Raw genomic sequence first — 13,715 nt, 5'->3', positions numbered from 1 at the left:
TAAATACTGGAGCTATTTTTCACAAGCCAGATATATTCGGTATATTCTGACACTAAACATGATTTGACTGACAAATCAGGTGAAAATTAACTTAGATCAAGACTTCTCTAGCATTAACATTTGCAGCACACATTTATGCACAAAGAAGTGATTTAGTCATGTAGTGTGTATCCACGAATCAGGCACTTAACACCAACTACCACTGAGGAAAATTCAATTTGACAGACACTTAATCCAACAAATTAACGAATGGCATCTGTCCAGCCTTTAACTGTAAATTACTGCTGCTTGCTCTTCCGCTTCCTATAAATAGTATCTGGCTTTGCAGTGAAAAGTATAATTAAAGACAGAGGGTTCCTGAGAGACTACTTTGGGACAATTTAGCAGAAACAAATCCTCTGCATGTGGGATTTGTATCCCTTTAAGGTGCAATGACTTGCTTGGATTCGCTGTAATGTAAAAATGTGCGGGGCCTCAAGCTTTGAGGAGTTGGATTGTGACTGGAAGGTTGTCATTTTAAATGCTTGGAAAGTGCACAGATGTGTGGAGAAAGCGAATGAGTAACACTCTATTCTCCCTCAGGAGCAGTTGTTGCCGAGATGCCCTTGGGCGACTTGACCCACGCTGCATTACTGAAGCTGCTCAGTGGCCAGCTGTGGAAGGAGGAGGTTTTGCTGGACAGTGTCCAGGTGTGAATGTGCAGAAATGCACGCATGAGGATTACAGCTCAAAAAAGATGTGCGTGCACAGCAAACCTTAAAGAGATTACCATGAGATACAGGTGGAGGCCCAGCTGATTTTTGTGGTTAACAACCCACTTCACGAAAACATTGAACCAATAACAGACAGAAACATGACTATTTCCATAAATTATATCACTGAAGCACTGCACAAATTATGAAGAGAACTGCCCTAATTCTCTGATCACTTTAGTAAAGAAAACAAGCTCAGCCACTCTGGTGAGGCAATACAAGAAGGTAATTCCACTCCATTACACAGGCTACTGTGCCAGTCAACAGTCTAGCAGTCAGCCCATTGAATAATGCTATTTTAGAAGAAGGGGAGTCATTGTGATGCCAGGTGGCAAACCTCAGAGGACTTTGTAAGACAATAAGCCAGGATTTATGAGCCTCAAAACACACGCTCGAGGTCATCGGACCCACATAATAGACTGTGCCTCCACTGGATTATGGAATATAATGAAGGTAACAGAAAAATAAAAGGAGCAAGTGAGTGTAAATAATGTAATCACTGCTGCATCACAGCTGCATTTTTATGAAGATGAACTACAGGGAAATCGTTGTGCATTAATACAGCACCTTTACATAGCCACGAGTCAGGCTAAGTACACTACAACAATAATGTCTAGCCTGGTGAAAACTGAACCACAAGCAGAACTACAACAATACAGAAAGAGTTAAGGGAATGTCAAGCAAGAGCATGCAGCAAACTCCTCCAAGTGTGAGTATCTGCATTTTGACACAATATTATAAACACAAGGACAAGCTAATGCAGTGCTGTAGCTGGGGATGCTAACAAAGCAAACACACTACCCAAGCTCATGCTACCCTGAAATGGTGTTGTGTTTATGGTATTCACAAGAAGTCCACACAAACGCCCCCCGCTTGTGGCATATATAACCGTCACAAGTTTTTGTAGTTGTGATGTGTTTGTTTTTTCAGAAATGACAGGGGCCTTGAAAGCTCATTTTTCAGTGGATGGTGGCTTAATGTTGTCATTTTAGACATATAGTTATTCTTCGTAATTTTATGTCCAAGGAAAATGCTGATGTTCCTCATATTTTTTCTTGGTGATTATGGCTTTGCATGAAGTTACCAGCTTGCTAAACTGTTAGCCTTGAGGAATCTTTTGGTATGCTATTAGCACCTGAATTAGTGAGCATGTAATTACGACATTGGAAGTCATCATAACCACAAGCTCACAAGTTGTATTTGCTGTCTTTTATATTTGTATTTCTTTTTTGTTTTGTTTAGGGACTACGGATGCAAACTAGCAGCTTTGCTATAATCCGGCATGTTTACAGAGATGTTTTCGATTTTCATTAATGTGCACTGTCCCTATCCAAAAATAAAGCATTAAAGCATTAAATGTTATAGCACTGAGTCACAATTTGTGCTGGTTATTGCATTGCTTTAATTGGCATTTGCTGTTCACACCGTGTTCGTTCCTCTCTATGTTGTCATAGCATAACTGAAGCAGGAATGCGGATGTCTGCTCTGCTACTAAACTACTACAGAAAAAGGCATTCATTGATATGTTGCTTGACATAAACAGTAGAAAGGGGGAAAAATTTGTTAATCACTGTATTACACGTAAATAATTACCTCTACAATGAACAATATTGTTTGCCTCAAATCCAAATTTGGCCGGGCACCAAGAAATTGCAAAGAATGTGTGGGCACTGACATCGCAGCCTGTAGCTTTGGAGGCAAATATCCCTCAGTTTAAGGTCTGTCAGGCAGACCCATTCACCTGACAAACCTTCCACTTGAAAACATTTCAGCAGGTCAGAAGGTGGCCTGAAATTCAGCTGAATCATGTGTGTTTCCATTCAGTCACACCAGCAAGACGACATTTAAATAGGTTTTTTGAAAATCAGTAAGCTTGAAGCCTGACTTGCACATGCAGGGACACGAGGCCCTGAGCCAGAGGAGGGAGTGTTTGAGCGGGCCTTAATGCCTGGTGCAGCCGCAAAAAGGCCTCACAGCAGAATTACAAGCCAGAAAAGATTAGCGTCCTGCGACACTGGGAACAGAATGGCTTTTGTTTCCTTCAGGATAATGAGCTCACCAGGGCACATCACACTGAACAAGACAACCAGTGTGGACGCAAATGTTATCACTGGTGAAATGATGCCATCTTTCTCAGTGAACATCTATTATATGTGTCCGCCTCTTTAATTCACAGTGAATATTCATGACCTTAAAAGTGGCTCGTTGGTTGCTTGACATTTAAAAAAATAAAATAAAATAAAAATCAAAGATCTGTTTGAGAATGAGCTAACATTTTGTGGTTTTTAGAGAGAGAGAAATCTTTACATGGCAGTCACACACAATTTTAAAACCCTGTTGCCCTTGAATTAGATCACCACCTCTTTAAGTCCAATCATGCAGTAGAAACTCACCGACAGAACTGCAGGAAGGTCTCTACACCACCGAATAATTTATCAATAACTAAACATGAAGTAATGTAAACAGTGACCTTTTTCATTATTAAAAGTTCAATCCTTCTTGGGGTGTGAACAAATATGCTGTAGGCTTACTAATTAAACGAAATAATTACACTTGTAATCGCTTAAAGTGCAGACTTAAACTAGCAAACATGCAACAACTGCACCTTTTCAAATCATAATACAAAGGGAATAACTGAAAGAAAAACAGAAATACCAGCCTCCCTGTAGGATTCTTACCTTTGATTTGACTTGCTTGGAGGGTAAACAGACACAAAGTGAAGAATAGTCCTGACTTCAAAAGCATGGTGGGCTAATTTATGTGGTTTTCACGCCCAAAGTTTTCATTTGTAAAGAGAGTGTTGCAAACAACAATAAAATCTCTTTATCTTGAGTCCATTTGCAGAGTGTGCAACAGCCTCCTCATCTGTGCTGACAAGGTCTTCAGCTTGTTAGCATGTAGCAAAGGAGGCTCCACTCCTATCTGTGCTCCACTTCAGTCCTTCAGCAGCAGTTAGTTCCTGGATGCTGCTGGATCCCTGTAGACAACCGAGAAGGCAGCATGGGTGGATGGGCAGAGGGAGCGAGGGAGGGAGGAGAGATGGTGAACGGATGGAATTTTGGCTCAAGAGTTTCCTTTCTACGCTGTCAGTGTGACAACAGTGACGAGGTTAAAAAAGCAGGCTCCGTTTTGAGTCTAATCCCTTTACCTTCTTCTTGCTGCTTGTAATCCCTGCGGGGCCACGTGGCTGCCTGGCCTCATCCTGTTAGCCACCTTCTGGACCCTCATCTGTCAGCTCAACAAACTTGGGGATCTGCCAACAAGCCTAGACCAGATAACTACTCCCCAAACAGCCGCCCCAAGTTGATCACTGACACCCAGACTCTTTGTGGGTTCTTATCCACCTCTGCTGCCTAACTCTTCCTCTTTTTCTCTCTCAGTTTAGATTCCTCCTCCCTGGGTGTTCACAGCAAATCCCTGCCTCTCAGTCCAGCAATTTTGGGTGTCAAGTGAGGTCAGGATTGCAGCTTTGTTCTGTACAGTTCACCCAGCTACCAAACAATGTGCCTCATTCCTACTCTAGCTGCACAGCCAAGTTTGGGCCTCTTATCTGACTGTAAAGAGCAGTGTCTACATCCAAGCCTGCCCCTGATCTGCTTCCTCTCTTATCTGCACTGTTACCTGTGAGATGGAGACTCAACTCCACTTCTTGAGTTGTCTTTTTGATGCTCACTTATTCCATAAACAAAAAAGCTGTTCTTCTACGCGTCCTCTCTTCTCTCTGCAGGTTTTGGTGCTGCAGAAACTGAAGATGGTGGAGGCATTTGTGGCTTCTCCTGTTATGGTGTATCAGTGTGGGAAGGCTCCATGTTATTAGTCTCCACCCTCACCTCTTCCTGTGAAGAGGATTAGCTGCCCTTGTTGGTTGTTAACAATTTGCTGCAGTAAATAAGCCTCTTCAAGAACAACATAATCCATCCAGGCTGTTTTCTGACACAGTAATCTGAACCTTTAACTAATGATTGTAGCTCCATTAAGAGTGACACAGTTGAAGCAGAATTATTCACTTTTTCAGCCACTTGGAAGGAAAATGTTGCATGGTAACTAAATAATTACATATTTTCACCTCAAGAAAGTATAAAAACTGTTAAAAAATATCTCCCTAAAATAATAGCTTTCGGGTCTTAATTTGGGATGCAACTAACAATTATTTTCATCATCATTTCATCTGCAGATAATTTTCTAGCTTAACTAATTAATTGTTTGGTCTATAAAATGTCAGAAAAATAGTGGAAAATGTTTCTCAAAGGCCAAGGTGATGTCTTCAAATATCTTGTTTTGTCATATGATACAAAACAGACAAAAAAAAGATTTCCTTATTTAAGAGGCTGGCAACAGCATTCCCTGCTATTTTTGGATGGTAAAATGATTAATCATGAAAATGGTTGACAATTATTGCCTACTGATAGACTAATCGATTAGCTGCTAAGTTTTGCTTCTTTTTTTAAAACAGAGCATCAGCTTTCTTTTCTATGTGATCCTCAATGGCCTGTTTGGGAAACTTTTATAATCTCAGTCCAAAAAAAAAAAAAAATCCCGGGAATGTTTCTTAAAACATGCACTGAATTCAGGATTATATGAATCATTTTACACATTTTCTGTGATACCATGCAGATTTTTACAGCATATTTTTTGCTAACTATCCTCCAGTGGTTTACCAGACGCCAGGGTCATGGTAACTACTTTTATGCAGTTGGTAGAATATATGACATAGATGCTCTATGGCACCATGGTTGAGAGCTCCACACAACTTTGCATCCATTAAGCAGAACAGCTGCCCGCAAAAACAAGAGAAAGAAGAGAAAAAGTATTTAATTTGGAACACAATATACTGTATAAAATAGGATACAGTACATCTACTGAATCAGTCATATTTTGTTGTGAACAATGGGTTAAGTTAATGCAAAGCTTTGACAATTAAAAACACAAAGGAATCTTACTAAAGCACATGGAATTGCTTTCTGCAAAGGATGACAGAGTTATGTTCCCTGATCTCTTCTTCACTTGTGTGGGCTTTAACCTTTAAACTGCCTTGTTAAAATACCTCATTACGAGACATAGTTTGGACAACATACAATTGCTTTACAGATTCTAAGGCTAAAGAGTATAACATTCTTATTTTATATAAACTAGTGCAGTGCCCGTAGGAAGTATGTATTCGTATAGTGGGAGATTAAGTAGATTTTTCAATTATGGCCAAATGAGGTTGTGTGTGAAAGTGGGATGTACAATGAGGTGTAATACTATATTGATGTAATACATGGATGTATGTTGAGATACAAAGAGACACAGAAATAGTTATTTTAAGATAAAGAAACTTAATCATTCAGAGATATATATACCACATCATCCAGCACATACACATTGAACATTGATATTCGCTGGAAACTATTCGAATATTATTGGAATATTGGATCTTGTAGGTAGGCTAAATAGACTTCCAGATGAGATGAGTCAGGGTGGAAATCCAGAGTGAAATGTATTACTGACCAGGTGTAGGCCTATCACACAATGGGACGTCTGATAGGAGACAGTGCAATGCTGTAACACGTCCTACGGAAATAATGATATTTAGAAAAATTAATTTAAAAATCTTCAAAATTGAGGATGTACACCTTTGTGCCACGCACAAGCCACATACGAAATCTGAGGTCAGCCTGACTAATGGTCAGAGAGATATGCCCTAGACACACACACACACACACACTTCTTGCTTTATAGATAGATGAATATGAGCGCTCTTAACAAGGTAATATCAAAACAAGAAAATTTAAAAATAAAAAAAGATCTTCATTCACATACTGACAGACGCCACAGCTCAGTTGTTGGTTTTGTTTTGTTTTGAACATACAAGACTTCTCCCAGAGTAAGTTAAATACTTTCAACATAAACATCAAGTTCAACAATTCTAAGACGTCTCCTGCACTGTATAGTGTATAATTAAACCTGCCCATTCCAGTATGTGACCCTGACCCAAATCCTTAGGATTAGAGTCAGGGTCAAAGATCAGATCTCGGTCAAGCTTAAGTCAAAGATTTCAGGTTCAGGGTGGGGATTAAGAATAAATTTGACATTCAGCCCTATTATGAAGTTTAAATAGGCTAGCACTAAAGTAATATCATTGTTGAATTTTAGCATCATCCATGCATAAAAGCATCCTAGTCATGTAAGAATGTATTTTCACATTCACTGTATAGTCATGAGTGACTATCATATTTTTTCCCAGGAAAAACAAATCCTCGTCAGTCTTAAACAGGATTTTGCTCAGACAAGCTTGACCTTCTCCCACTGGCTGAAGACTTGAATCATTGCTCCAATTAGAGGGGTCAGTTTAAATTATGCAACAGAGGGAAAGTGGTACTTGCCATCTGTCAGAAGGGGTTATTTCATTAGGGACAGTCTCAGAGCCTAGGTGTCTCTGACTGGCAGAGCAAAACACACCTCTGCTGCTACATCCATCATCTGTAACGTTAGCTTTTAGCCTACGGCGTGATTAAGGCTGCTTTGGAATTTGAACAGAATTCCTGTTGTCCTGACCTGGCTGTTGGCCGTTAGATGCCCCTCCCCGTTTATGCACTGACAGTTTGGGTAGTGTTAGCTATGTAAGCTCTGCTAAAAAACATGTTTACACTGATGTCCAGCTGCTTTGATGTTGGGTTACCCTCTCAGAAAGATGTTTAAGATCCTCAAAGCCTGTTGTTCACCAGGTACCATCCCCTCTGACACACAGGGAATAAAAAGCATCTTCTTCTCTGGCAAGCTAGCCAGCAATTAAGTTAGGTGGTGACTGGTGACGTCAGGCGTCCAGGTGTTTGTCCCAAGTTTTTCTCCAAAAAGGCAAACTTTTACATTTGTCTTTACTTCATTTCTTCATTAAAAGAAATACAAACTTCTGCTAACTATGACGATAAATTGACGACAGCAACATGGAAAATCACCAATCAGTCGCAGGTGGCTTCACAATGTCTCATTCATGTTCCCTCGGCCAAATTGTGTTTTGGCTGGGTTTGTTTTTCAGCAAGATTACAAAAAAACTACACACAAGTTTTTTATATTATAATAATTGTTATTATAATTGCCTTTTTCAGCTTTATTTGATAGTAGTAGAGATACAGGTGTATCACAATAATCGTGATAAAAATAGTGACAACAATAGTGAAATCTGAAGGTTTGCAAAAAATGTTGCTATACATTTTATGGGTCACCTGAAGCACTTGAATGCATCATGGCACGGGCCTTTGAGCATCACTCTAGTTGATAAAGATTTCGTTATTTCCCACACTGTGTTTACTATTGCAGTGTTGCTCTGAAGCTAAGTGATTTAAAATACCACTTAAAAAAACTCTAATTTCCAAGTATTGCTAATTCTTTTAATAAAAATACTTAACCACAGCTGCCAGGATGTATTTTAATCTCTTAGCCTACCACGTTGATTATTGTGTTGTACAAATGGTACAAATATAACAACAATCCGAGCTGCTCCACAAAGCCAACATGAAGTAGCAGTATCTCCCATCCGAACTTTTTAATATAGTACAATTATTGCAAGTTGGTGTGAAGCTACCTTTAAAGATGTTTTAAATTATTTTTAAGATACTGTAAATATTAGTATAGCAGGCCAACAGACAGCACAGAGTTTGTAAAATCTCTATGACTAATGGCAAAATAAACATTATTTTCTGTAAAATGTGTAAAATAACCCAAAATAATCATTTAAATCCCTAATAATTCCAAAATAACACTTGTGATATTCATTTCCTGTGGGGTCCAAGCTTTTTAACCTTCTCTTGGAGAGCTGAGAGAGGGGAGTACCAGCCTCAGGGCTACAGTCTAATATTAGTCATGTTTGTCGTAGCACTCCTCTTTGGGAAAATCCACTCTGGGCTGATTATCTGTGTGATCCACTCTACTAGACCTGAAGCAGTGAAAGTGCCATTGCCAGTGTGAAGTCTAAGTGGCCCTGCCAACATCAACTCTGTGACCTGGTACTGGAGTTCATATGCTGTCTCTGGTGAAGATCCATTCATTTTAAGTGTAGTAGCCTTGAGATTAATGACACTGAACTTGTGATGCCTTTGAACCTGTCAACACTCATGTAGACACACACTGACACTGCTGTGTGGACATGTGAAAGGTCGGTTCCAGCTTAACATATTCATGGATATTTATCAGGATGTACAGTCTGTGCAGTGACAGTAACATATCTAAGATGTGGAGGCTAAGATATTCTTTTTTTCTGTATTCAAGAATTAGAGTAGAAAATTAAAATAGTGTGTCTGAGGTCAGTTAGAAATTTTCATTATCTTGCCCTGTCCCCCAAGAAGGTCAAGGCCACGCCCTTTAACCCTCTAGAGTCCTCGAGCGCCAGAGCACGACTTCTTCATGACTTCACAACGTAAAAACGAAGCAGCATGGAGCCCTGCTGTCAGCTTTACTCTAAAGTTTTGGTTTTTGGGATCCATGTCCAATTTAATGCATCAACCCTTTTTCAGCCAAGGTAAAAAAAAAAAAACACCTCGACCAAGTGTAGTAACATGATTTTACTAATTTTGTTGTGTGCATTCAGCATTTTTAATGCAATCTTTTGTGTTTACTGTTTTTGTAAAAAAAAAAATGTGTGTGTTTTTGTGGGGGTTTATTGGTGGGGTTTTTTGTGTGTTTTTTGTAATTTTTTGTGCGTTATTATGTGTGTTTTTTGTAATTTTGTGTGTGTTTTTGGTGTATTTTTGTGTTTTATGTGTGTTTTTTGGAAAAAGAAATTGTTTTGTGTTTGTATTTTTTTGTGTTTTTTGTGTGTTTTATGCATGTTTTTGTGTGTTATTATGTGTATTTTTTGTAATTTTGTGTGTGTTTTTGTGTTTTATGTGTGTTTTTTGTAAGAAAAAAATGTTTTGTGTGTTTTTATGTGTGTTTTTTGTGTTTTTATGTGTGTGTTTTTGTAATTTTTTTTGTTTTTTGTGTTTTTTTGCATGTTTTTTGTGTGTTTTTATGCATGTTTTTGTGCGTTATTATGTGTTTTTTGTCATTTTGTGTGTATTTTTGGTGTGTTTTGTGTTTTATGTGTTTTTTGTAAAAAAAAAAAAAATGTTTTGTGTGTTTTTATGAGTGTGTTTTGTTGCATGTTTTTTGTGTTCAAAATGTTGATCCAGTAAGTCAAAATGAAAAAATAATCAGGTCATATAGCTGAGCTTGTCCTGAAAACAATGATGCCAACACATCATGGTAAAGATTTTTAAGTGGTTTATATAGGCAGAATGGAAAGGAGTCCAAAACTGACAAAAGAGCCCCAAACACTTAGTCTATGTTCAGACTTAATATACCTACAGTTGACTGTTGCACCAACAAAATAAATACATAAAAGAACATTAATATAAGTGGTTATACAATACTTTGGTGGACAGTAATATATTTTGACACTTTTCCAATCAAAACATGACTCAGTGCATCAGTGATAAATCTCAAATTATGTTTCAGTGTTTAATCAGGAAACATTTGATCAAAGGATAAGTAAACATTCCAGAGAATCTCAAAGAGTGAACTGCTATAAATTTTTATTGAAGTTACAAGTCCTTTGAAGATTTGAATGTCATGCAATAAATTTGTGGTATTTTTATGGCAAAATGTGTTAAAAAAAAAAAAAAAAAAGAAGAAGAAGAAAAAAAAAAAGAAAGCTTGTTTTGTATAAAGACTAAAAATGTTTATTAAATATCCAATGTTTGGTTTAATTGATGATGCAATATAAAGAGGAAAAGTAGTCTGTAATCATTTTATTGATCAATTACCCAATAAAAATACAAAAATAACATTAATGATGGGTCAAAAAACAACTTATTTGATTAATTGATATGCTAATAAAGATTTAAAATTACATTAAACTAGGTTAAAATAATCACACTTTTTTCAACATCCATATAAATAATAATATTGAAACTGAAAGTGGATGATAATAACCCAGTGGTTCTTTAACCCATGTGTACTGGGTCTGTGCTAAAATGCAAAACTGTGATATTTCAGCCAGAACTAAAAAAAATACTGAGGTTCAAAACCCCTAAGGACCCTTTTCATTCAGAGTAGAATTTGGATTTTTATACTTACAGGGAGATTTTTTAATCAAGTGAATAAATGTAATATGAATTATCAGAAATAATGAATGATTATGAGGGTGAATTGGGGTGACGAGGATGTTTCTAGTGTCCTGGCTGCAGCCCTGCTCATGCTAAGAGGTTGCTGCTGTACCCACAGGTCTGCCAAGTCAGTAGTGCTCTGCAGATATCCAGTATTAAAGTGTGTCCCAGAGAGTTTAATTGCTTCCCATTCATAGATTTTGGGCACCAGTGTGTTCCAGTTTGCAAAAACACGCCAACAGAGGGCGGTGTATCGAAATGTCCCAACATGAGGCAAAACCACAACTGTTTGAAGTCTGTGAGGAGGAAAAGTATGTTCAGGCTCTGCTGATACACAAATAACTCATTCAGAAATAAACCTCTTATTTCCCAAGCTACTTTTGACTAAAACTCATGACCCACTCTCTTTTCAAAACACTTCATAAAGGGCACATTTTAGGAGAATGTGGAAATCAATTATTTCTGTTGAATAAATGAATTCCAGCAGATGGATTATGTGAAGTGAAAATGAGAAAACTCCTTTCATACCAAAAGTATAAGAAAATTACTGTACACACTGAAGGAACCTGCAGCAATGGAGTTCAGTATTGGTTCTCACTTTACAATTTATTGCTTATGGAAATATGTGGTTAATGATGCGCATATGGGTGTGTGCAGAATATGAAATGTGTCAGTCCTTTCTTTCTGCACTTTTTTTCTTAGAGATTTAAAAGAAATGGTGGAGGAGAAAGTAGGGGAATTACATGCAAAATATCTGAACTCAAACCAGGATTTTGCATGTTCTGCAGCCTTAACCCCTCACCCAAAAATGCATTCCTCCCAATGGTTATATGATGGTCACAGGTGTTGGTAAAAAGCCATTTGTGGATGATTCATTCTGATTCAAACTAAAAAGAACACAATTTTTGCAAGGCACTTAGCATTTTAAAAATCTAAATGTCTTCTTCCCCGATTTACATTTATTTCACTGAAGTGTTAAAAATCAACTGTTCAAAACATGCTTAAGGTTCAAGTTACTATTTAGTCAGTGTTAGTGCGGTGTGGACGAGATAATCTGCACACAATAATAGCACAACCATAAAAGAAAATGCAGACATGATGGTAATTATGATGGATTACTGCAGGTGCAACTTGGAAGTCTATAACAGCTGATCTTTATACCATTCACAAATTAATGGCAACCAAATGTTCTCTGGAATATGTAATACACACTATGCTTTGATTTGGAAAATGATCAACAATAACTAAAGAGTATTGAAGCGGGAGAAAACACTCTTAAACCAGCACTTTAAATGACTGCCTGACTCAGTAAATAGTCCTTAAATGCACTCTAAATGCTCAGACTAAAATGGAAAGTGGCTGAAAATGACTCTAGTGGCAGGGTAAGTTAGGGTAGGTAATATATTCTGTCTTGTGGAGAGCAAACAACCTCTAACTGTGACAACTATAAGGGTCCTGCCATTCACATTGCCACATTTTCTCCACACACTGCAAAAACCAACTGACAAAAATTAAGAAATAAATAACTAGAATTAAGCAAATACATGCTCAAAACAAGTGAAATTATCTGCCAGAACAGTAAGTAAATTTTTCTTTGTAAGAATTATGTAAATATGTAAAAATATCTAGGCACTGGAAAAAAACAATGATGGCTTGAAATAAATACAAATATACTTATTTTGAGCAAATGTGGCTTGAATAGCCCAACTGTAGTAACGTTAAAACAAGCCAGCAATAGTAGAAATGAGCACGATTTGGTGGTAGAAAATGGTTTTGAAATAGCATTCAAGTCAACTTTGACTCTCAATTGGAGCCAATATATTCAACAGTTGAATAGCTTGAAAAGCATGAAAAAGCTCACAATTTCAATCCTAAAAACAAATCTTTAAACCTCTGAAGTCCAGGAGATTTTGGTTCAAATTTGTCAACTTCCTCTGCATTAATTTCTGTCTCTGTTTAGCATCTTTCAGTCTGTCCTTACATCACATGCATGGCTCCTTTTTGTCCACACAAACGTTACTATCAGTCAGATTTTTCATTTTATTTTAATTAACAAAGTATAAAGCTGCCAGGAACCAAAAATACAAACAAAAGACACAGGTGTCCATGGAAATTTACCAATTTTTTTTTTTTTTTTACCATTTATACACACAAAAACAGCAGGAAAAAAAATCATAAATAATAAAACTACAAAACAGTCTATTTTCATGTAAATTAAAAATAGCAATAGTTTTCATTGTAGACAGAAAATTCACATTTTAAAAATGGTCTAGAAACATAAATGGCACACTGTGAAAACTCCTATGATTGAACTTTATTGGCTTTCTCAGCTTGTCTACATATCAGATATAAATAAAGTTATTACGGTAAATAAAACATGTGTATTTTCAATAAATATATGGACTAAATAAGATACTATTGCTAGATATAAGAAGAAAATACTTGGTAAGCTTCATGTTTTTTGCAGTGCACAGAACACAATAGGACTGCATGCAAACCATGTGATTGCAATGCCTCCAGTTTGAGTCCAGCTGGGGACCAGCTTTGTTACATTTGTAATTACTTTGGTAATGCTTTCATGACCAACAGAGCCAAGCTACAAAGATAAAACCCAAGTTGTAGTAAACCGTGTTTTCCAATTAAAGCCACTGACTCATAGCAAAAGATGAAAATTCATAAGAAAAAGATGCCCTTAACATTCATCAGAGGATTCAATAAAATCAATATCCGTTATTTGGATTTTGTAGTTGTCCACAGAGAGATCTGCAACACTGGATACAAACTAATGACAAATAAAGAACATCAGGAGAAGAAAAGGTTCTGGAAGAAACAAAATACA

The 13,715-nt window shown here is 37.2% G+C and overlaps 1 protein-coding gene across 3 annotated transcripts in view; it reads right to left on the bottom strand.

The window, feature by feature from the left end:
• impg1b (interphotoreceptor matrix proteoglycan 1b) overlaps positions 1-5,529 on the bottom strand; it is a 30,786-nt gene extending 25,257 nt beyond the window's left edge. For 2 of the 3 annotated variants that reach the window (XM_059352836.1, XM_059352837.1), the window contains exon 1: positions 5,436-5,524. In XM_059352836.1, the coding sequence (XP_059208819.1) occupies positions 5,436-5,514 (79 nt within the window). In that variant the 5' untranslated portion in view covers positions 5,515-5,524. Of the gene's footprint in view, positions 1-3,430; positions 3,730-4,373; positions 4,529-5,435 lie in introns of all 3 variants that reach the window. The other variant, XM_059352835.1, reaches the window with a different exon arrangement.
• Between the last annotated feature and the right edge of the window lie 8,186 nt (positions 5,530-13,715).

Source organism: Centropristis striata, chromosome 16 (assembly GCF_030273125.1).
Source record: "Centropristis striata isolate RG_2023a ecotype Rhode Island chromosome 16, C.striata_1.0, whole genome shotgun sequence".
In the NCBI taxonomy this organism is placed as follows: Eukaryota; Metazoa; Chordata; class Actinopteri; order Perciformes; family Serranidae; genus Centropristis; species Centropristis striata.
This window is presented reverse-complemented; position numbering and strand designations above follow the sequence as displayed.